General features: G+C 39.5%; 2 protein-coding genes across 2 annotated transcripts in view; one reads left to right on the top strand and one right to left on the bottom strand.

Annotated features, from left to right (window-relative positions):
• The window catches only part of LOC124214342 (uncharacterized), a 474,723-nt gene extending 470,947 nt beyond the window's left edge, over positions 1–3,776 (bottom strand). The window contains exons 1-3 of the mRNA XM_069134347.1: positions 3,584–3,776; positions 3,423–3,471; positions 1,034–1,250 (exon numbers count right to left, since the gene is read on the bottom strand). The gene's annotated coding sequence lies outside the window, so the exon portion shown is untranslated. The remainder of the gene's footprint in view (positions 1–1,033; positions 1,251–3,422; positions 3,472–3,583) is intronic.
• Positions 3,777–21,599: 17,823 nt separating this feature from the next.
• On the top strand, positions 21,600–22,304 carry LOC124214341 (uncharacterized). The gene has a single exon (XM_046616606.1). It carries the CDS (start codon positions 21,600–21,602, stop codon positions 22,302–22,304), a length of 705 nt encoding a protein of 234 aa, XP_046472562.1.
• The last annotated feature ends 3,024 nt before the right edge of the window (positions 22,305–25,328 follow it).

The following is a 25,328-nucleotide window of genomic DNA, read 5'->3' as shown; positions in this document are numbered from 1 at the left end:
CTTAATCTCTGGTGAAATTATTACGCACTAACTCCATGAAAATTATCAGTAAAACCATCATTCCCCAGGGATCCTTTGGGTGTTTTTTATGTGTAACAATAAATAAATTGTCTTTTCCTTCAAAACATAACGATGACTTCATACCCAACAGTTTCAAAAAATACGCAATGATGTATTAAAATAGAGTATAATATTTGTAAATTATAAACTTGGCACATACCACACCAATGACTCTGAGAACCAAAGGGTGATCATGAATATAACTGCTCATGTGCATTTCTATTTTTAAACCTTAATCACGTACAGGTGCAAATTCATACCAGTCTAATTGAAAATAAAGTGATTTTTTTTAAAGAAGGGATTAATTCTAAGGCAGTTTTCACCGATAAAATGATATTTTTCAGTGCTATGCAACATTCCACGAGATTTCTTACCCTTTTGAATTCAAATAATTAAAAAAAAAAAAGAAGTCGATATCGTTCTAATGAATGTGAAGTTATAAACCGTAAAAGTTTCATGATGTAAATTCTTATCTGCGTATACACCTAAGAATACCAAAGATAATGTATTTGAAGGGTTAATATTTGATCAAACCTTATATGTAAGCAGAACTCTGAAGAGTTAATAATATCAAAATGTACTGATGAAAACATTGTAATAAAACGCTTGTGCCATTCTTTTAGCAGTAGTATTTCTGTAAACTAAATTATATCAAAATAAGATAAATACATTGAAATCGAAAAATCAATTCGTCCATGGGGTCGAAAATTTGGCTTAAAGTTTATTTCGATTTTGATAAATAAACATAGGGAAGTTTTCTTCATCGGTTTTTCTGAATGCAAAATAATGATTGCAGGAGATTTGAACAGACTGTAACTATTTGCACACGTACGATTCAAATGGAACAATACTAAAGCCACGCTTGGAAGTCATGGTTAGAAATCACATCTGAATGCATCTTGAAACTATTGAACAAAGAGAAAGGATATTAGTTACTTGCATTCAAGAGTAATAATAAATAACTTGGAAGCACCTGAGCGATTTTTCGGAGATCAACCAAAGTCAGTGAATATCCGTGAGAATAGCCCTCTAATGGTCATTGACATCAGCAGCATTGCTAGTAGATCCTTGCGTGTTGTGGTATTTAGATGACTACAAAAAACTTTCAGTTCATGTACCAATTGCAGTATTTGCACCTTCTTTTTGTGAGTATTACGACTCTACTCAGTTCATTCCTCTGCAAATAATTTCTGAAATTTTGATTATCCCAACTTAATTGAAAATAATTCCAACAGCAAATGGAGAGATCAGTACAATATTCAACTGCAATTTTACCATTTTTTACTCTGAAACTGCCAACTAAAATTCGTTTACTTTACAGAAACTAATCAATGGAAACTTCACTGGATAACGAAGCATGTCTGTGCAAAAAGTCTGCTATGCTTGCTTAGATTGTCGTTGAGTTTTTACCTCAAATTTTCGCGGAATAATTTTTGTGCAGCAAATTTACAGTAATAATTGTTTGTTCTTTTGATAGCTTTTGACAGCTTTTGCACAGAATGATTTGCTTGGCTTTTGATAGCAATTGAAGACACACCTTGTTCTAATATTGCTGGCAATACTTTGCAACCAGAGCTGTCTTTTTGCTCCAAAATTCCCATGCATGTTGTTATCCGGGTATTGCACATTGCATACAGCCATTAAAATTAGGTAATGCAGATCATTATAAAAACTAATTTGCAAGGTAGAAAAAAAACCTAAGGCAGCATGGAAAAATTGTATTGACACCTAATAAAATCCACGTCATATTATTCTTTGAAATTGGACGTTTATAAAACGATATTCAGTTTGGAGGAATACTATTACTGTTTTCCATCACATACTCATCCCTATGAGATATTCAAAAATTTGAAAAACATTCACTGACCCTGAACTCTTATTAATTTTTAGATTAACTTTTCACATTTTACCCCTAAGCTTGAATATAATTATTCATTTTATAACTTTTATAATTTCTTGCGGGTATTTTAAAAAGATTTAATACATGATCTGAACATTGGATAGACAAAGGAGTTACAGAAAACATAAGATGTAAAAGATATGCTGAAACGGCAGTAAATTCCCTATAATTTAAGAGTTGGATATTCTATTAGATTGATGAAACATGACAATTGCAAAAAATGGCTATTACTGATTTTTTTTAAATTCCTACCTGAAATTTGACATCAAAATACACAAATCTTAAAGTTTGCAGAAGTGAGAAATAAAGAGAAGCTATTATAAATAGTGCTGTATCATTATTCTGACTGACTTAACCAATTCAGACAGTTTTTTTGCGATTAGTTGATTAGCTAGAGGTCAATGTGTAGATTAATTAACTAGTAAATCGATTAAGCTAGCCTAAAAATTTAATCTGACAATACGAACTAGCCAAGAAAACCGAAAATACAAATGAAGAATAAAATACAAATTATGTTTCAAAAAGTTGATTTTATAAATAAAATGAGTTTTATGATTGTTACGTCTGGCGTAGCGCCACACGTCCCTCCCATTTTTTCCGACCATGAAATGCCTCTACTTGCCAACTCTTCTATGTTCCGTAGAGTACCGTTAAAGTCTTTATCCTGTCGTCCTATTTCCATCTAGCCTTACGACACTCATTACCACCCTTACTCCGCTGATTCTATTCCCTACTATTCTGCTTTCTCACACGATTTCTGCACTCGTATTCTTTCTTCCAAGCGACTTTTATTCTATTTTCCATCAAATACATGTCTAATCCATATCTCATCAAGAATATTTTGAATCTATATCCAACAGGTCAATATCCATTCCATCATTCCAATAAGAAACAATCAACTCCAATTTCAATATTCAAACAATCCACTTTGTTTAACTACAAATTTGAATTTATCACTATTTCAATAAAGCATTTATACATTCAATCATAAACTTTACTTATATCAGTTCTAACTCCTTCCTCCATTCCCTCACTCGAGCGCAGCTACGAGAACAGACCCAAAGGTAACCGAAACATCACAGGGTTCATAATTGCAAGATGAATATACTTTTCTAGATTTCAGCCATGAATCATAAATTAATAAATTCTGAAGACTCCTCAACTTTCCAACTAAGATCTAAGATTCAAAAAAATACTTCATTTTGTTGATGTTACCAACTTCAAGATGCAACTCATTTATCCGATTCAGTTCTACCTTTCAGAAGGCATTTGAGGTTCTCATTGATCAAATACATGGAAAAATGATCAATTCACACTGTGTGCTGTACATAATATTTTGTCTAATTCTCATGCTCATATGTAGTGCGAATCATGAACGGAAACTATTCAAAACAGAGATATTTGATTAAAAAAAACTCCTTTCTTCCTCAACCATAGGTTAGAAAAATCTGAAACAACTTACCAGCGATATTTGCATCCACAGCTATAGACCAAAAAATTCATCTGAAACTCTGCAAAAGTAAGGTTCGGTAAGCGTTCAAAAGTGTCTGAAATACGTACCGGAATACACATGTCGATATTACATTGATAAGGTATAGAATGTAAACATTTAAGTGAACTCACATTTTTCACAAATGCTATTCATTACGCCTCGGTGGGAATAAAGATCACTTTTGCTCTAATCGTAAAGTTCTTTTTCTTGACAACCAGTGTATAAAGAAGACACAACCGAAAATATTGCAATTGCATTATAATTACAAATTTTACTAAACTGTCCACATCACCGTACCGGCCACAAGTATTACCGGTGCTGTGGTTGCGGCATGGGGTTGGAATTGGTTGCATCTAGCTTCGGTCATGGAGTATATGACGTACTGTGACGTCGGTACGGTAGCTCATGGAAATTTCCGGTTGCTAGACACTGGAATCGATCACACAGCGACAGTTAGACTCGCGTCATTGGATCACCAATTACCGATAAAGTATTAAAATATACCGGACAACGGCCATTCTATCGCTCTAACGGTTTTGAAGGTTTTGCTGTCACTGGTTTTATGGATTATTACAGCAGTGCATCTATCTTTACATTATATCAGTTATATATGAAGTATTCCATGCCAACTGAGAGGACATTTTCCCTGACCCCCGTCAATTTGCTTCATTATTTTTTATATGATTCTACAACCTAAAAAAAGCACTCACAATTTTTTTCAGATTTTTCGTCCCAACCCCTATTTAAAAAAAAATGTTATAAACCCTTTTATGGTACTAAAAAAAACGCCATTTTTTATTTTTTTACAAAAATTAACATAATTTCCAGGTCCCTAAACAAACATTTGAAGCCATAGTTGAGACTGGAGAATTGATCTTTTGTATTTTGTAAATATTTTTTTGGAGGAATAAGTTTTCTTTTGTTGTACGTATACAAAACATATGTTATGTTTGTAACATTTATTAAAAAAGAATGGTTGGGACAAAAGATCTAAAAAAAATGGTGAGTGCTTTTTTTAGGTTGTAGAATCATATAAAAAATAATTAAGCAAATTTACAATTTGTATACATACAAAATAAGAAAAATTATTCCTCTAAAAAAATATTTAAAAAATACAAAAAATCAATTCTCCACTCTAAACTATGGCTCAAAATGTTTGTTTTGGGACCCAGAAATTATGTGAATTTTTGAAAAAAATAAAAAATGGCGTTTTTTTAGAACCATAAAAGGGTTTGTAACATTTTTTTAATAACAATAGTTAATTATGATGTGAATATAATAATAATATATAATATTGTATAATATTATAGCTCTTTGTAGTCCGAAGATCTCGTAACATGGTTTTAGGATCTAGTTAATGAATTTCATAGTTATTTGCATCTAGGGATATTTCAAATAGTTAGATGGTTGTTTTAATACCTTATGTTTACAAGATTCTCGTACTTCGAGTTTGGTTAGTTGACGAAAGTGACATGCAATAATAATAGTCAATAAAACATACGGACGTTCCAGTCAGATGTTACAATAATTTAAAAATAAAATCGTACACAGAGTGGTTGAGACAGTTCCCCAGAGTGCGTTCGAAACGTATGTGTAATCAGAGCGGGAGTTTTAGATAATTCCAGAAGCTAGATACTAGAATCCATTCAGAAGAATGCACCTAGATTCACAGGCAGTAGTGTGGGTCGCCAAATACAAATTAAGCGTTGAAATGCAGTAGGAGATTTGATTCAAGTTCATAACGTTAGCACCCGAAGTCGATATAGGTAATCGATTGAAAGTAGTTTAAATCGTTTGCGCGGTGCTTGAAGAATATCACTCGTCCTCGTTTGCGCGTTCACTCGTTTTCTGAGAAAAATGCGAATAAAGTTAGGGTGATTTTTGAAAATGGTATTATGCGAAAGAATCATAGAATTTCGGATACATTGTCGTGTCAATCGTTTACAGATCGTTTGCGTAACCAACACCGCGAAGTAAGTAGGCAGAAAGTATCAAAATTATCAGTAAAATAATTATTTTTTCTAACTGACAGTGTTAGCCACCAGAATAAATTACTGCGCATGCGCAGAGAGCGGTTCAATTCTGTACGTGCCAAATTCCAGCCGGATAGACCGTAACTAATGTGGTAAATAGCTGAAATAATGCGTTTCAATCACTTTAAATCGCTCACGTGGTTTGCGCGTCGCTCGAAACCACGGACTTATGGACGGTTCATTCCCTTGCGCGACGTGCACGGTGTAAAAATAAGAGGTGGTCCGACTGGCCCTCGGTCGCTGTGATTATTTTGCCTTAGTACGGTGGGAATTCGCCAGGGGCCTCATGCGTCGTTACGGATGAGGTAAACAATAATGGCGGTAATTTAACTACACAGTATTTACGAAAGTTGACGGGCAATCCGGGATCGACGTTTGGGTCTCTGTCGTTTACTCAAAAGACAAGAAAATGGTGAATTGTTTGCCCGATTGTCGGAACGGATGTCTAGGAGCTGACGAAACAATCTCCTTGTTTCGTGCTCCCAAGGGTCCCATTATATTTCAAAAGTGGTCCAGTGATGTGAAAAAATTTGGCGTCGATCTTAAATTCATTCATTTTATTTGCGAAAAGCACTTCAACTATGACGTACGTAATTTATATCAGGAGACAGTTGATGATGCTCTAATAAATTGTAAGTTCTCGTTTCCATGTGATTTGCATAAGGAAGAAATCATTGCATACTGTCTACATCACTATACAGTCATGAGAATGCGTCAATCAATTAAAACAAAAAGTCGGGAAATGGTAAAGACTAGTGGGGTAAAAAAGAAGCAAGCAAAACTATACTCTACGTAAAAAAAAATCACGTTAAATTTTTGAAATATTTTAATATAAGAATAATAATATTATAAATAATACGTAATTATTTTATTATTACCCCAAACATTTATTATTGTGCATCCTTTGCATTTGATTTTGATTTGAAATTGATTCAGTGTAATTACCGTATTCTTTTTATCAAGAAAGCGTACCGATAGAATTTTATTTGATCTTTGGTATTTCGATTCATCATGCATTTCATTTTCATTATTCTTTTTGGACGTTACGGAAATGAATATGGATTCGTGAGTTTGATTATCAAGCCAAAATCAAAGGTGTAAATAAAATGTTGAGAAAAAGCTTTAATTGCAGGGTACGTGTTTCTGGTTTTAAGTCTGAAACAAGACTGTTTTTACAATAATGTTGGTTGACGCAGCAACCTTATTCTTATGAAAGACATAAGAGGTTTATAAACGTCTTTTATCTATGATGACTACTAGATCATTAAAAAGAGGGCAAAACGGGTGATTTCGCCCTTTGTAACACTACTCCCCCCCCCGAGGAAAAGAGTTGTCCCGACTCGGAAAAGATAAAACAATTGTAAAAGTGATCTACCAGTCAGTGCTCGAAGGTGAGTTGAAGCTGTGGCTCTAAAAATTTAGAGACGCCCTTTTTTACTATCTAGCATTTGCCCACAGTCTCAAGGTAAACCACAAAAAACCTTGAGCAGATAGTTGAGCATTAAATTGAATTTCAGAAATTTATGTGCCTTGTTTTAAAAAGGTAAGTGTTGTTTAGTGTTATGTCTCCTCATGAGTTTGAAGAAATCAAAATCATCTGGATCGACATCGGAAAGGAAATCCATTCCTCCGGCAAATACGTCGAGGCGGGAAACCGTAACCGGGAAAACTAGGACCCACTAGGCAAGGAAAAGGCTGATTTCCTCCGAGAATCTTCAAAACGAAGGCCACCAGTCATCCTCATGAATCGGGAAAGGTCGAAAGGAAAAGGCTGGTCGGCAAATAACCTGAAAAGTGCTTACAAAAACTGATACTTGAGGTTAATAAAATGTGAAAATCAAGCAATCGCTCATCGACCTTGAAAAATAATCGTGGCTCTATTCACATTATAAAAGAAACCAAAGCCTATCCGACACAAAACTCGATTCCAAAGGAAAAGTTTCTAGAAAGAAACAACCAAAGAAAACAAATTTCGAGTTGATTAGCAACTCAGAAATAACAAACCATTATCAAGATTTCGTAATAAGAAGAAACATGTCTAAAATCCACAATTTGATAAACGCCGGGATATTAGCCCAAACCTTTGACTTCTGAAATTTTAAAAACCTTTCTGAAGAAGAAATGGAAATTGAATTTGAACAAAAAGGGAAGGAGTTCTATTATGGATATTTCAACGGAAAAGTTGAAAAAGGAAGACCCGGGTTTTTATGTCCATCATGCTTTGAGTAAGTGGAAAAGTAAACATAAGAAACGAATTCTCTTCATTGACCTTTTGTTAATTTTCCTATTCTTGGAAAGTTCCAGTCCCGAACAACTGCGATGCGAGCTGGATCTTCTTGTAACTTTTTATAAGGACAAGACTTTTTGCACAGGCTGCAAAGACAGCATCATTTTTATCGAGAAACCGACCGAAGGATGCAACGAATGCGAGTCCGTCAAAACGGAACTTGAATCAATTATCAAAACCGTTTTTTATTTTCCAATTGTCTAATTTATGATTTGAATATCTATTCTAAGAAATTCCTTTAAAAACCAATCTTCAATAGAAATGTTTAGTATTGAATTCAAAAACTTAACCCTGTTCTCGTGACATTGCAAAACAGAGATTAGAATAAACTTGGTCGGCTGTAGCTTCTGCATTTATAACCAAAACAGGAGCCGATAAAGAAGAAAGGGTTTGATTCACTAGCCAATCCTCATGAACCTCATGAATAGTTCTGAGTAGCTCTGAAGAAATGCTCGATTCCTCCTCACGAGAACGGGAACTTACTCGAGCAAAAGAAGTTTCTGGGGAAACTCGCAAATAAACAATTAAATCCACTCTGAGTTCAGACGAGCGAATGAGAAGATCAAAATTTTTTCTCAATAAAAGAGATTCGAAGTCGCGAAAATTACCTAACCTTCGACGAGCTTCTACCAAACAATTGCTACTGAATATCGATCTTTCCATCACCTTTACGGGTAATGAAGTCGTCTGAAGATGCCGTTCTAACATAACCATCTGAGAAAAATACTGAAAATGATAACAATATCGATCTGGGTCTTGATACATTAAATTTAAAAGATTAATTCCAGCGACGTCTCGATATTCTTCAAGAGGTTCTAAAAGCGTACAGACCTGGCGATCTGCTAAAAACCTCTTGGTGAAAGTTGTTTTTCCGCATCCGATATTCCCTTCAATAATGATCGTAAGCGGTCAAGTTTTACTCAAATGAATTCCAAAAGGAAGATTCTTTTTCCCATCGACGACTAACTGTAAAGAAGGTTAAGTCGATGATAGTTGACAAGGATGTACGTCTGAAGATCTAACCTCGAAGGATGTTCCAGGTCTTGGAAAGTCTGTTTCGGGTTGATCTTCTTCAAATGGAGCAAGACGGTCCAGGTGTACCACTTTTGCCTTGGAGTAAAGGTTTTTTCGGATCCTGTAAACGACATCATAGATCCGGTTAACCACAAGGTGAGGGCCTCCCCGATTTCTTCGTAGTTTTGGACATCGTCCTTTCTGTCGTCGAGGTTGAAAGAGCCAGACAGAATCTCCGGGATTAAATTTGAAATCTCTAGCTCGAATATCATAACGAGTTTTCAATTTGTCTGAAGCCATAGAAATTCTAGTTCTAGCAAAGTTATGAATTCTTCTAATCGTTGTTGTAAAAGAGAGGCATAATCTGTTTGATGATGTCTTTGCTCGGGAACAGCGCCTTTTTATAAATCTGACGGAAGTCGAAGATTTCTTCTAGTAAGCATGAGGGCTGACGTCTGTTTCGTCGTCTCATCAATCGCAGATCTGTAAAATCAGAGGAAGAAAGGGATCCAGGAGTGCCAGTCTCTTTGATTCTGCTCTACGAAGGACGACAAATATTGAAGTTCGATTCAGACGCTCAATCATGCCGTCAGATTGTGGATGCAAAGGAGTCATACGAGTCTTTCTAACCCCTAAAATCTGAGTAACCTCTTTCATCAAGGTTGACTCAAAATTTCGGCCTTGATCAGTATGAAGTTCCAGAGGAACTCCGGGTCTGCAGATAAACTCTCTAACGAACGCTTGAGCTACAGTAGACGCTTCTTGATTGGCAAGTGGAACCACTTCGGGCCACTTGCTAAAATAATCTGCAATAATCAGAGCATATTTATTTCCAGAATAGGTTGTAGGGAGAGGTCGAAGAATATCCATCGCTATTCTCTCAAGAGAAGCTCCCACGTTGTAAACTTGAAGAGAGCTATGTCCTTTAGCTCGAGGTCCTTTCTTTGCCGTGTAGATTCGACATCTTCAGCACCAATCTTCAACGTCCGACGGGCAACGAGGCCAGAAGTAGAATTTGCGTATTCTGCCTAGAAGTTTATTTGAGGCGAAGTGTCCGCCTGTAGGAGAATCATGATGAAAAGCAGGAATCTCTGGAACTCGTGTTCTAGTTGCCACCTGATTTCCTTCAAGGCTGCAGATTCCCATTTTCGGTATAAAATTCCGTTAATTAAAAGGATACAGTCCCATTGAGCCCAATAAATTTTCAAATCGGCCCGACTGAAGATATATCCTGCCAGTCTGGGCGAGTCTCTGTTTCCTGCCAGGACTTAACTTGAGTTAAAGTGATGTCCTCCTGTTGAGATTTTCTCCATTCCTCCAGGTCTTTTTTGAGAGAAACCTTCCGTAATAAATGAGGGGGGTTTCGGTTTTTCTCCAATCGTGCACACTGTTTACACTCTGGCATTTCTTCGCAGGGTCTTCGAGAGAGAGCATCGGCGATTCCATGATGAATTCCTGCTCGATGACGAATGTCAGAATCATACTGACCGAGCCTTTCTAACCATCTAGCTACCTGACCTTCGGGGGATTTTAATGAAAGTAACCACCTAAGAGAAGCATGATCTGTTCGTATAAAAAATCTCCTACCGTACAGATAATGATGAAAATGAACCACGGTCTTAACAACAGCTAAAAGTTCTCTACGAGTGACACAATAATTTCACTCGGTTTTACTCAGAACTCTACTGAAATAACTTATCACTCTCTCCTGACCTCCCTGAATTTGTGACAGAACCCCACCTACTCCTGAAAGAGAGGCATCCGTATCCAAAATAAATGGAAGTTCGACCTCTGGATAAGCTAAAATCGGCGAAGAAATAAGATTTTCTTTTAATTTCTTGAAAGCTTCTTCGCATTCCGGGGTCCAGTCAAAAGGAATCTTGATTCCGGTTAAGTGATGGAGAGGTTTAGCTATACTAGCGAAACCCTTTACAAATATTCTGTAATAAGTACAGAGACCTAAAAAGCTTTGTCCTTGTTCTTTATTTATAGGTGTCGTCCAAGAAGAAACCTTCTCGATTTTGGATGGGTCGGTCTTCACACCTTGAGCTGAGACGATGTGTCCGAGGAAGCCTACTTCTTTCTGGGATTAACGGCATTTCTTCGGGCTCATTTTTAGGCCTACTTGCTTCAGCCTGGCGAAAACTCGTCTGAGATTTTGAACTTCTGCTTCAAAGTTCTTGCCAAAGACGATTATGCCGTCTAAATAAACGAGGCATATTTTGCCAGTGAGCCCATTTGCCAGTGAGAACAGCCTCCATCATTCGTTCAAAGGTAGCCGGGGCATTACTTAAGCCGAGAGGCATGACCTTGAACTGCCATAATCCTCCTAAGCCCGTGACAAAAGCTGTTTTTTCTTTGTCTAGAGGATCCATTTCGACCTGCCAGTATCCACTCTGAAGATCTATGGTGCTGAACCAGGTTGCACCAGCTATCGGGTCGAGTGTCTTGTCGATTCTGGGTAGAGGGTAAGAATCTTTCTTCGTTACGTCATTCAGCTTCCTGTAATCGATACAAAATCGTTTGGATCCATCCTTCTTGTTGACAAGGGCGATTGGTGAGGCCCAGGGGCTAGACGATAGTTCGATCACATCGTTCGTTAGCATGTCTTCTACGAGCTGCTTCACCTTTTCTCGGGCGTTAAGAGCGAGTCTTCGAGGAGCTTGTTTGATTGGTGAACTCTCTCCGACGTCGATCTTGTGCTTGACGGAAGTACATCGGCCCTTATCACCACTATTCTTGGCAAAAGAATCTACAAGCTCTAACAAAAGAGATCTAAACGATTCTAACTGAGCTGGTTTCAACGAAATCGGAGATTTCTCTACAAGGCTCTGTGAATGTAAAGGAAACTGATGTTGAAAATCGTCTTCAGAAAGTTTTATTTCTCGAATTCTAGGAGGCGTCCAATAAATTCCATTTCTATTTGTACAAAGAGCTACTTCGCGATTGTTTGAAGCTAATGAGGTTCTCTTAGTCGAGATAACACAGTTATGTGCTGTAAGAAAGTCTATTCCCAAAATACCTTCATCCCCCATATCTGCTATAAAAACCTTATGTGGAGAGTCGATACATCCAAAAAGGTTAATTTGGACAGTAACCTGTCTTAAAACCGGGGTCGTCTCTCTAGTGGCTGTTTGATGGGATAAAGAGGGAACAATCTGATCATCGGATTTAAAGAAATCCGATCGAACTACGGTTACTTCCGCGCCGGTGTCTATTACCCAAAGACAATCGAAGCCATTTACAGTACCACGCGCATAAAGACCAGACTGTCGTAAACTTCTAATTAAAAACTTTACTTTAAGAGGGCTTTTACTTTCAACAATCCGCGAGGATTTTCGCCCTAACAAATCATGCGAGATTAGTTTTTTGCTCGAGTTTCTGCTGAAGAGCTCGATTGAGGATTTCATTCCCTAATTTCTATATCTTTTTTCCGCCAATTATAGGAGTTGGGATTTCAATTTTGCATCGCTTCTCTAGTAATTTTCTTAAACAAAAAAACAATGGTCACATCATGACCAATTTTTTTACAAAATAAGCGAGACAATACAGTTTGATCGGACGCAATTACGCTCTTAATTTCGTGTCTGTTATTCTGATTTTGAAGAAAACCACGATTTCCTCGTTCAAAATTATCATTACTATTTTTATTTCTATAATTCTGTGGTTTGGTCTTTTCCGAGCGCCCTTGTTTTCGTCTTTCTGAGGTATCTTTGGTCACCTCAATTTGACGAAGTTTGCCTGACCCGAAATATTGCTTTCCCATGGCCTCCACCTCGAGAGCTTTGGCCGTTGCCTCTCGCAGGGAAGTTTAACCTGATGTTCCAACAGCCATTTTGATTTCCGGATTGCTAATTGCGTTTAGAAAAGCTTGAGTCGCTAATAAATTACGAGACGGCTCGTGATCTGGTAAAGCTACACGAGAAAGCCGTTCAATATCTTGGCTAAGTGACGCGAGGTCTTCGTCTCGTCCTTCTCTCCTGGTCTGTAATTGAGCTGTGTACAGTTTCGTCAGATGGTCATTTCCGTATCTCAATCTAAGCGCGGAGCTAAGTTCATCATAATCGAAAATTTCTTCCTCTGACAATGCTGTCAATACATTTAAAGCGGGAGCTCGAAGGCAAGAGGCAAGGCTGTGAGCCTTCATGGCGGAGTCCCACTGGTTATATTTTGCTATTGTATTGAATTGTCTGTCATACTCAGCCCATGGAATTTTTCCATCAAAAACAGGCGGTTTTAGAGAACAAAAAGGTTTCCCGAATATTCGAGAAGAAACCCCAGGAATTCTGGAATTATTTAATTGATTCAAACGAGAATAACGTAGCTGAACATGAGACCGAGGCTCGGAAAAGCCAACCTCGTTTTCTACCCTTGATCTACAAATTGGGGAATTGTCTATCTCCCCAATAAGAAGCACAGACCTTGTGTCGTGAACATCCTGGGATCGATCTGGATGTTGGACTTCCCGAACAGTGGGAAAGGGAATAAGAGAGGGAAGCGGAGTAGCTACTCTGGAACCCCGAGAAGTGACGGCCGGTTCTCCACAGCCGTTCATTTGATGTACGGATTGAAGGGCCGCCACAGTCGTCCGGAGCAGGTCATGTAGACTCGTTTCCGAACGTTCTCGCTATTCTTGTTGCTCTTGAAGCAACTGGACAAGTTGTTGTTGTTGTCGTACAGCGGCTTCTTGTTGTTGTTTAGCTGTATTCAGAAGCTGTCGTTGATGTCGTTCGGCGGCTTCTTGTTGTTGATTCATTAATCTTAGGAGATCGATTTGAGAGAATGAGGCCACCGAAGGCACGGGAAGAGGGTCCACTGAAGGTGTCGATCCTGCTTCAGGGACTCGCGGATTTTCTGTAATTTCTTCTCCGCCACTTTCCCGTCGCTGAGAGCGTGTCATACGACTATTGCTCATAATTATTAAAATTTCACGCACCGAATTGACTCGATTGAAACTCCTAATCCCACTTCTGACACCAGTGTTACGTTCTTGGATGTTACGGAAATAAATATGGATTCGTGAGTTTGATTATCAAGCCAAAATCAAAGGCGTAAATAAAATGTTGAGAAAAAGCTTTAATTGCAGGGTACGTGTTTCTGGTTTTAACTCTGAAAAAAAACTGTTTTTACAATAATGTTGGTCGATGTAGCAACCTTATTCTTTTGAAAGACATAAGAGGTTTATAAACGTCTTTTATCTATGATGACTAATAGATCATTAAGAAGAGAGCAAAACAGGTAAGTTCACCCTTTGTAACAGTATATGTATTTTATTGCATTTTATATTATTTATTATTTTATTTTTTATATTACATTCATCATACGATTATTGTCTTTTGTCAAATATTAATGTACCCATGTAATCTTAGCAGCAGATTGGATTTTCCACATGCGAACGTCAAACTTTCGTGAATACTGTCTGCTAGAACAAGATCCCTAAATTATACAGACACGCGTGGGCAAAAAAATTAGTGAGAAAGCGCAAAAAGTTTCGTATGACAATGGATGCTTTCCATTTAGAGCACAATATGACACGGTGTAAACATTTCTGGTCTATTCCTTTGCCCGGATTGGCCGCTTACAATAGAAATTTGTACACTGTGTCACACTGTGCTCTAAATGGAAATCATCCGGTGTGGTTCCGATTCCTGACCTGTCACAATGATTAACCTCAAAAATATACGTGCTTCTATTTATTTCGTGAACGTCAGGACATTAAGGGCGCACCTCGTTAATGCTTAACCTCAAAAAATTGAGCAAGATTGGTCAAAACTGGTTAATGCGGTAATGTAAGTTTGATATTTTTTGGGCGAACGCGCATAGAATATTTTTGCGCACGTTATAGTGAGAAAAACTGGCACACGCGTGTATAATGTATAATCTAGGGACTTTGTGCTGCTAGATCGCTGCCATTATTGTTTACCTCATCCTCACTGACGCATGAGGTCCCTGGCGAATTTTCGCCGTATTAAGACATAATAGTCACAGAGCTCAACACAGGGAGTATAGGGCACTCGGACCACCTCTCATTTTTACACCGTGGAGGCGTGCGGTGAAAGACGAAAGGGGAATTAGCCATTGCAGCCATCTTGGAGAAAGTGTCTGCGCGCCACATACAAATCGTAGCCTTATATAAAAATTACGCAATTGACATAGCGTTGCGATTAAATCGGCCAAATTTTTATTTATTGTTTTCTTGACTCATTCGAGATAAGTAACCTATTCTTACAATAATAGATACCAGAAATAGTAAAATCAATCGTATAGTATCGAATAGGAGTATTTATGTAATTCTTAAGGAGGGAATAAGGGTTTGCATTTTCGAAAAATCGAATTTTGTTTTTTTGTCTTATCTTACTGTTAAATATTTCAAGAATATATTCCCAAAATTTTGAGTCGATCTGAGCAAAACTCTTGAAGTTATTGTCTAGTTAGTCTCCTGCCGTTTAACACTATAGCTCTGACAGCAGGTACACAGCTTATTCACTTCTATCGTTCTGGTACATTATCCTGTTTCGAGAATATTTTATTTAGTACAGACAGGTAAGTAACGCCATAAATACATATTTTATATTTGTATGTATACTATACACTGTACAATATTTTAAAACGAGAGACGAGCGTCAGTTTGTCGTTGCACGTTCGATCGTGCGCTTGGGATTTTTTCTCAAAACTACTTTTTCAAAGTCCGTGTTCAGTGCCATTTAAAAACTACTTTACCGATTCATTTCAAACTTGGTACACATTTTCTACATATAAAATACCTTCCCCCAACGTTGAGTCAAAAATTTTTTTTTACATTAAGAGGATTTCCTACCCACAAAATGGCGGAATTTTTCGTGGAAAATAGCAGTTTACACTTTAGATGGCCACCAAAAATTTTTGAATGAAAAAAAAAAATCATAGAACGTTGGGGGGAGGATTTAATGATACTCTGATTAAATTTTAATGGTATTTGATTTCAGATAATTTCCGACCGAGATATAGTGAACACCGCAAATTATTTTTTTCTAAGACGTTCTGGGGCAAGCTCTGTCACCGGCTTGTTCTTCAATATTTCCGCATAAAAAATTACAGAATATTGTTAAAAGTATACTTAATAATGTACAAAAGGTTTGACTTAATTTGCTCAATGCATACTTTTAAAAAAACTCACAGGAAAAGTGTTTTTTTTTTTACGCTGAAACCCTTACCCCCCCCCCTAAATATATTAGAATAGATAGTAAAAAATACAGTTATAAATAAAATTTCTTTATTACTAAAATGAACAAACCATCATTATATACTTACAGATACAATCACTTCGAATTTTTATACAAATTCTCTCATAACTATTCGTTTTGTACAGTCAGGAATTTTTTTTTTAAAGTCTGACAATACTCGCATTAAAAAAAGCTTTTGTTCTTCGTCCCTTGATAAGATATTTACATAGCCTTATACCAAACTTACAGCTCTTTCTGCTGTATCGTTGATAATTTTTAATCCTTTGACAATTTTGAGACCTGTCTGAAAATTTTCGTCTTGAACCCAAATTTCAGGATCTTTCTGCAGAAAATCAGTGTTAATTTCAAACCTCTCGAAAAATTTTAGTGACTCCGAACTAATCAAATCATCAATTTCTCTATCATATAACTTTTCAATATCTTCAGAATGATAACGATTTTTTTCCAATTATTTTCACACCATTCTTCATCTTCACTAATTTTCATTTTTGTTACCATCTTTTTCTTCATATCATTCGACAATTCTGCATCAAAAAAAGACATTGCAACTGCCTCTGGAGTGAGATACCACAAGTGATGACCAAATTTTCTAAGTGTTATTTGAGACACTTTGAAATCAATAGATTTGTAATTGTGTAATTTTTTTAAAAACTGTAAATCACGGTTCGGCGCTTGAGGCGCTAGAGGCGCTGTAAACCACGCTCTTACATATATTATCACAATGAAAATGCATATTTCTAAAAGAGCTTTCTTTTCTTTCGCTGTCAACCGAAATTGTGAACGAAACAAAAAAATTTTTAGGTAATATATCGCCTTTGACATCCAGCGAGCATGGTGAAATGCCCCTGGATGTTTGAACTTGACCTCATGAAGCGGAATAACACCGCAAAACACTCTTGTCAGTTCCAACAGTTTTTTATAATCATTACGTGGATGATTTACCTTCAGCATTTCATCCACAAATAACAGAATGTTTTTAACATGGCTTTCCAATGCATTCTTTACCGTTTCGTCGGCTAATCCACTCAAGTAGTTGGTTGTATCCAAACCTTTCCATGTATTTTGGAATCTTTTGAAAATCTCAGCATTTGGACCGCAAGTCTGAGGCATTTTTTTATCAAACACACTTTTTATAATCAACTCGTAAATATGATGCCGGCACTGAAGATATAAAATTTCGCTTTCTAATAATTGTTCCAAGTTTATTGCAGCACCATTGAGAATACCTAAATTATACGGAGTTGTGTCACAACACAATGCCTTGATTTTATGCGACACCCCCAATCCTCCTGTTCCGGAATCATCGCTAAACTTATTCTTATTTACAACACATACATACGTTACACTCGGTCTCTCACGCACACATACACCCAAGCGGAAGAAACTTATTTCGAGCAAACATCTTTCTTTCTCGACGCGAAGTTGGAGCTCGAAGACCAACCCACTGCAGCCGCCGGCAGCGATGGACACTGTGGTATATTTATATGTTGATATAACAATTTATACTTCTCAAAAAAATACTCTTTAATTTTTTCTAAGTTAATTTTATTTAAAAAATGACCTTTTCCATTATCTTTTTCTAACGTCAATGGCCAGCACCCGTGTGCTGCTAACCATTGCCTACCAATGAGCATCGGCCCGTCACCTGGTAATACAAAACAGTTCAGCGTGCGCTCTTTACCATTGAATTTAACTTGTAAGTCTACTAGTTTACCGAGCGGACGCAAAACCTTGTCATCATACGTGCGCAGTTTGACATCCGTTTTAATTATTTTTTCATTTTTGAAAAACTTATTTTTCTCTGACTCGGAAATTACCGTTGCGAACGTGCCAGTATCCAATTCCATGCTAACATTCTTTCCGTTTACACACAAGTCAACATTCATCGGCTCCGCGCGCGCGCCGCTCTCACTCACACACGCGTTCGCATACACATACTCATGCCCGTTGTTGACTACGTCGATACTGTAGAACTCGTCCTCGTGGCTGCGCTGTTCTTCTTCTTCGGAGCGGCTGCTTTCGTCCAGCTTGTGTACGCTGCTCCCTTCCGGCTGCTGCTCCTTCTTCTTATAGCAGACGCCCTCTAGATGACCAATTGTTTTGCAGAAGTTGCACCTCTTATCCCTGTGTCGGCACTCGGCGCGAACGTGGTTCGCTTTTCCGCAGCAGAAACACCCACTGTTTGTATTTTTCTCTCTTCGGTCGCGCTGCGCGTTGCTCGGCTTTTCTCTCCGTTGCTGGTGCTGCTTCGACCTTTGCTTCCCGCCTTTTGGATTACCACGAAAAGCAAACACCTCTCTTTGCGTATTTTTCTTGTCTAACGCGCACGTTGCATCTGTGGCGTTTTTCACAGCAGACTCCCGTGCGACTGCTTCTTTTAACGCATTCGCGAACGTTAATTTGGGGTCTCTAAAAAGTGAGATACGAGTCTCTTCATCTCAAATCCCTACTACAAATTGATCTCTTAGTGCCGTATCTAAACTTGTGAAATTACAGTTTAAAGCAAGCCTCCTTAACCTCGCTTCAAATTCGGCGACTGACTCGTTCTGCCGCTGCTTTGCCTGCGCGAAGGTACACCGTTCCATCACTTCCGATGGCTTCGGCTTTAGGTGCCCTTGCATTAGCGTTTTTAAATCGGCATACTTTTTGTCTTTCGGCAAGATTGGAGCACACAAGCTCTTTGCCAGCTTGTACGCCTCTTCGTCCAACCTTGTTAGCAACCAAATGTGTTGCTTATTTTCCGCAATATCCTTCATCGCAAACAGCAATTCCAATCTCTCAACGAACAGGTCCCAATCGTCTTTTCCCAAACAGAATTCCAGCTTATTGTTGTCTCCCGCCATGTTGTCGTCGTCGTCGGACTCGGCGTTCGGAGCACCTATGTCACTTCCTTTCTTTGTGTCGTCGGCGGACACGTTTCGGAGCACCTTTTCCGTTTCGTTTTTCGTACTTTCGGTGCCTTCCGCGGACTCGAACGACTCGTTACTCGCGTTTAGTTCCGAATTGTCTTTTTCTAACACCCCACTCGCGTCGGTTTTCTTTTCAGTTTTCGCGGCTTCTCGTGCTTCTATCTCTTGCCTTACGACTTCTTTTAATTCTTTACTTAAGGTTGCAAGCGTTTTAGATATGTCAACGGTAATGCTACGTTTTTGAAACTCTTCAACTACACTCTTCGTATCGAGTTTGTACACCCATCCTACCGTTGACCCCTTTTTTTCGTCGTCACTACCACTCATTAGTAACGGTTTCAGTAAGCAATCGTCTCTTATACGTTTGCTTTTCCATTCGATCGCGTCTTTTTACAATCGAAAATTTCACACTTCTTTCGCGAAAATATATCGATTTTCGACGAAATACGCGTACCGCACTTCTAATCTGTACTTACGCGGACTCTTATGATTTTTAACGTCTTGGCGCTTACGTATTTTCACTTCCTAACCTCTTTCGAACACGTGTTCTCCTACTTTACTTTTCACACGCGTACACCAATCCCATCCTCGTCGCCAACTGTGGTATATTTATATGTTGATATAACAATCAATATACACAGGAAATAAGATTAAACGTAGTAAGTTTATTTATAAGTATGATTATAAGGACACAAATGATATATACCAGTGAGTACAATAGGAAGCGTGGAAGCCGGCATGGCATTCACACGAGCGCCCAAGACCGAGTGCTTGGCCCGCGCACCGGAGTCACACGCAGAGTATAATCACACATACCAACATACGTGCATACTCGCGCAAACTCGCATACGCACAATAGCGTATGCCGTACTACCTTACTCACATACATCACAGACACCATACAGCGCCGTCGTCTCACCGAAAGCTACCTCCGATTTCTCTCCCCTCATTCTCAGGAAAGTACACCGAGTGGGCTTCTTTCAAGGATAAATTTTCGAGTCTTATTGAAAAAGACGCAAGCTTGCAGCCAGTTAACAAGTTGCATTATCTCAATGCCTGCTTAACGGGTGAAGCTAAAAAATGTATTGGAAGCATTTCAGTGTGTAACGATAATTACGATCGTGCCTGGCAAAGGCTCCTTTCGCGCTATGACAATCAATGCGCAATTATCACGTCGTGCCTTAATAATTTGTTTCAACTAAACAAGATTTCTTCAGAATCTTTCTCTGCGCTCAAGGCACTCCGAGATGGCACGACGGAATCCGTCGAAACTCTGGCAGCTCTCAAACGTCCTGTGGATAAGTGGGACGACCTCCTCGTTTACTTGACAGTTTCACGATTTGACCCGACAACTCGACGAGACTGGGAGACACACCTGGGAGCTTCAACTCGCCCGAGCACTTACGAAGAGTTGGACGACTTTCTTCAAGGTCGTATTCAGGCTTTGGAACACGTAGAGCAGTCTACTCTGTCTACCCTGTCCAATTTTCCAGCTGACAAGCCGACAAACGCTTCGAAAAGGCAGCCCGCTTCTCAACCCAAAGTACACACATTGGCGACTGTTAAAGTCAAGTCGTCATGCTGCTCCTTTTGCAAGCAGTTACACTACATAGCGTGATGTGACAAATTTCGTGAAATAAATGTTGACGATCGAAACGCCTTCGCTGTATCTAGTCGCCTGTGCTTTAATTGCCTAGGTACTCACCTGCTTCGAGATTGTCGCTCTTCTGGAACCTGCGGTACGTGTCGTGGAAAACATCAGACTATGATTCACGGTGCTACCGCTTTAGCTGTAGAAAATCTAGCCTGCCACCTCTGGCTAGACTCTATGGTTGCGTTCTCTTGGATCAAGGGACAATCAACTCGATGGAAACCGTACGTGGCCAACCGTGTAGCGGAAATTCAATCATCTCTTCCGAATGCAGCATGGCACTACGTTAATACGCCAGAAAACCCTGCCGATTTCGTCTCTCGAGGTACTACTCCACGAGAATTGAGTCAATCTTCACTGTGGTTTCATGGCCCAACCTTTCTCTGCGCATTAACGACCCCATGGCCAGCTTCTGAATTTATCCAGATTCGACGTGCACAGATGAACTCAAGGTCACCAATCATGTCGTCAAGGTAAATCCGGAAGAATGGGATCTTGTACACCGCTATTCTTCACTCACCGAACTGCTCTCCGTTACAGCCTGGTGCCAATTATTTATTGAAAGGGTCAAAAATCGCATCGCGTTGAAGCACCAAGGTCAGCAACTGGAACAGTTGAGTCTACGTGCAGCCCTGCCGAATGCCCTGGTTTTAACACCCTCTCAAATCTAGGCAGCATTTTATTTTTGGGTTTCGCACGCTCAAAAAACATATTTTTCAGAAGAAATTCGAGTCCTTTCTCGCAACTCTATGCTACCGAGAAGGAGTTCGTTAATCAGGCTGAATCCGGAAATCGACGCACACAACATGCTGCGAGTACGAGGGCGACTCATGCACTCGTTGCTCGAAGACGATGAAAAACATTCGCTTATATTGCCGCGTCAAGCTCAACTTGCAAGTCTCATCGTTCTCGACGCTCATGAGAGAACTTTACTTGGCGGAACCCAACTTACCTTAAATTTTTTACGCCAACGGGTTTGGATAGTCCGAGGGCGTCAACTAGTCAGAACCCTGATCTTTAAGTGCCTTAAATGTTGGCGCTTATGTACTCGTCCGACAACTCAACTGATGGGAGATCTTTCCGCCGCTCGAGTAAGACCCTGCCGGCCGTTCTTACATGCTGGAGTGGATACGCCGGATCAATAAACATTCGATTTTCCGCTGGTCGAGGTGCCAAGCCTCGAAAGGGTTACATTTGCGTCTTCGTATGCTTCGCCACACGTGCTGTTCACCTCGAAGCCACTTCGGACTACTCTACCAGGGAGTTTATAGACGTTTATCGTCGTTTTGTTGGGCGGCGAGGAATTTGCGCAACACTTTATGGTGATTGCGACACAAATTTCGTAGGTGCAAGTTGCGAGCTTAAAAAGCTCTTCTTAGAAGCAGGAAGCAGCAGCAGCGACATCGCTCGACTCCTTGCAAGAGACGGCACCGAATGCAGATTGAGTCCGCCTTCGGCTCCACACTTTGGAGGCCTCTGGGAAGCGGCAGTAAAGTCTGTAAAATATCATCTCAAGCGGGTCATCGGAGAGTCTACTCTTACTTTCGAGGAGATGTCGGCCTTACTCGTACAGGTAGAAGCTTGCTTGAACTCCAGGCCTCTGTGCCCCCTAAATGATGACGTCTCTAATCACTCTTTGCTCACACCAGCTCACTTTTTGATTGGAGAACCATTCAAGCTTGTGCCCGAGCCATCTGTATTTTCCATTCCTGACAACCGACTTGCGCGCTGGTAACATGTAAGAAAAATGTTCGAACATTTCTGGCGTCGTTGATCGTCTGACTACTTACATGAGTTGCAGCAGCGCCCAAAATGGCGATCTAAAAAGCCTTCCGTTAATATAGGAGACTTGTGCGTTATTCGCTCAGAACAATTTCCGCCTTGCAAGTGGCCCATGGCGCGAGTAATTGAAGTCTTCAAGGGAACCGATGGCTTGGTACTTGTTGTGAAGCTTCGTACTGCCTCATCGACTTTTACTCGACCGATTGTCAAGATCAGCGTTTTACCCGTGGAGAACTTATCTCTTCATCAGGACTGACGAAAGGAGGGGGGCATGTTCCGGAATCATCGCTACACTTATTCTTATTTACAACACATACATACGTTACACTCGGTCTCTCACGCACACATACACCCAACGACAAATACGAGGTGTCGATGCGAGAAGTTCAGTTCTCGAAAGTCCGCGAGAGAGAGAGTACACGCGCTTCACGCATTACATAACACGACTACTTAAAGCTTAACTGGTTACTTAGTGAAGCTCATCATTAATTATTCGTACATCAGTGAATTTAGAACAATAGGGGAAAGGGGAGTAGCCCCGGCCAGTTTTCTATTTCTATGTGTATGCCACAAATTAAGGTTCAATAATTAATTGGAATCGCATGAATATTTCAACAAAGATATATTTCAACAGAATATCGAACAAAAAAAAATTATAAATTATCAACAACTTAAAAAAAAAATGTTAATTTTTGGCTTAAATTCATCTTCCGAAAAAAACTGGCGGGTAGCTCCGGCCACTGCGATATTTAATTCCAAAATCGTTCTTTGGCTACACAAACGTCACACGCGTAGTATAAATCGCCTGGATTTATATCATCGCATTCCTCGTGAGCCCAGTCTTGACATTTGTGGCATTGGATCCAGTCCTCGTCAAATGTATCGCCACAAATTATGCACTCGGTGTCTTTTTTTTTGGCACGCGATTTCGATTCAGCTTTTCTTTTTGTGACGTTCCTTTTTTTCACCGCGATCTTTTGCTTTTTTTTCGGAACTGCTGATTTCTCAATCAGCTGATTTTGATAAGGAGATGACGTCAAAATTTCACTTCTTTGAGTTCTTCTTTTTCGAACGGACAGTCTCTTCTCTGAGGCGTCTGGTAGAGGCAACAAGGTATTCAAAACATCGCTAATTATTTCAACGATGTTGGACGTGCGATTAATCGAATTCTTCGTCTGGCGGGTAGATGTGGACGGACATGTCGATGTTCTTGGGTGTTTATCGCGATCTCCGGGTAGTGCAATATCTGTCAAAGCAGAACACAAAAAATCCAAGTCTGAGAAAATTTCCCGATCGAAGGGCACGATGCCTGTGCAGCGAAAGGCACTTTGGGCCGTTTCCAATTTGGCCACTTTAGTGAACGCTACGTTAACAAGTCCAGCATTATCATAATCCATCAGTCAAGCTCCAGGATTTCGACGCATCCACGTTGCACCTGCCGATCCATAAGCCTGTTTGAAAGGCTTGAAAAATGCACAGTCGAGGGGCTGCAGTCGATGTGTTGTGTGTGGAGGAGTGCTTAGCATGTGAATATGGTGATCTCGAGCATATTCAATAAAACTCAGCTCTTTGTGGCTAGAATGTCCATCCAAGATCAAGAGAATCGGATCAGCTTCAGAAGAATGAACATGTCGCTCGAAATGTTGAAGCCACTGAAGAAACAACTCTCCATTCATCCAGCCACTTTTAGCCGCGACGCCAATACTTTCTGGAGGAGCACCACCATCAGACAACCAATTTTCTCCATTTTTGCCCTTGGGAAAATGAACATGGGCGGTACAAAGTGACCCACTGCATTCATAGCAAACACGGTGGTAATATTACGACCTCGTTCTGCTGACGTGAGCTTCCCAACTTGTTTTTTCCCTTTTACTGACAATACTTTGTCATTTTTGTGGACGGTGGTGACTCCTGTTTCATCAGCATTGTACACTTGTGAAGCTTGAAAACTGAACTGTTCTTGAAGTTTTAGAAGAAGGTCATAAAATCGATTGACTTGTGCCTTATTAAAACCAGTCGCTCGGCTCAAGCTTGTCGGCTCGGGCGTTCTCAGAGCTGAATCTGGATTTCTTTTCTTGAAATTACTGAAAAAACCTTTCCCAGCCATCTGTTTTTCCTGATTGAATCGGTGAGGAATTTTGAGCTTTTCTGCTAAATCGAAAGCCAAAACGTGAAAATTCTTTTCTCGTCACAGGCATGAGACGATTATCCAGATCTTTAATGTGCTTACAAAGCTGTTTTTCGTATTCAGCAGTGAACGTTTGCTCGAACCGCCCGAGTTTTGGCTCAAGATTAATCAAAGAACCTTGTTTTATGGCCTTAATATGGTCGTGTAGTGTGGTGCGAGGAATCTCATAACGTTTTGCAGCAACTCTTTCAGAAGACTTACTTTCAAGAACTGCTTTTATGGCTCTTCTCATATATTCGCCACTTCAATTTCCTCGGTTCGTAGTTCTTCCTTTGAACTTAGCCATTTTGACGCTCACCTACGAAAACAAACGACATGTAATTGCAGTAAACCTTTTTTTATCAAATTTCGGTAAGAAATAGGCCTTTGAATAAATGGCCGGAACTACCCTCCAAAGTAGTGGCCGGAGCTACCCGATTCGATTTTTAGCAGAATTACGGCTTCAGCACTAAAATAAATATTAATTTTTCCAAACCAAAAATTACATGTAAGATTTAGTGATTATAATAAATGTTGGCCAGGTAAAAAATGTAATTACTTACGTTTTTTCAATGGAGCACACTTTTTTACTTTGAGTATAACGTGATCGTGTTTCACAGAAATCGATGTTTACGTTTTCACGACCGGACACAAAGCCGAGGTGAGCTCTACTGCTCGCGCGTTACTGGTGGGACGCGAAATAACACAGAACAATGGAAACAATCGAAATAAAGACAAAGCGAGCATAGATTTTAAATATGGCCGGGGCTACCCGCTGGCCGGGGCTGCCCCCCTTTCCCCTATACGATC

The sequence above is a fragment of the Neodiprion pinetum genome, chromosome 3, assembly GCF_021155775.2.
Source record: "Neodiprion pinetum isolate iyNeoPine1 chromosome 3, iyNeoPine1.2, whole genome shotgun sequence".
Taxonomy (NCBI): domain Eukaryota; kingdom Metazoa; phylum Arthropoda; class Insecta; order Hymenoptera; family Diprionidae; genus Neodiprion; species Neodiprion pinetum.
This window is presented reverse-complemented; position numbering and strand designations above follow the sequence as displayed.

What these genes read in the sequence shown, in the direction of transcription:
- LOC124214341 (XM_046616606.1), top strand. Translation starts at nt 21,600, where the DNA reads ATGTTGGCGCTTATGTACTCGTCCGACAACTCAACTGATGGGAGATCT.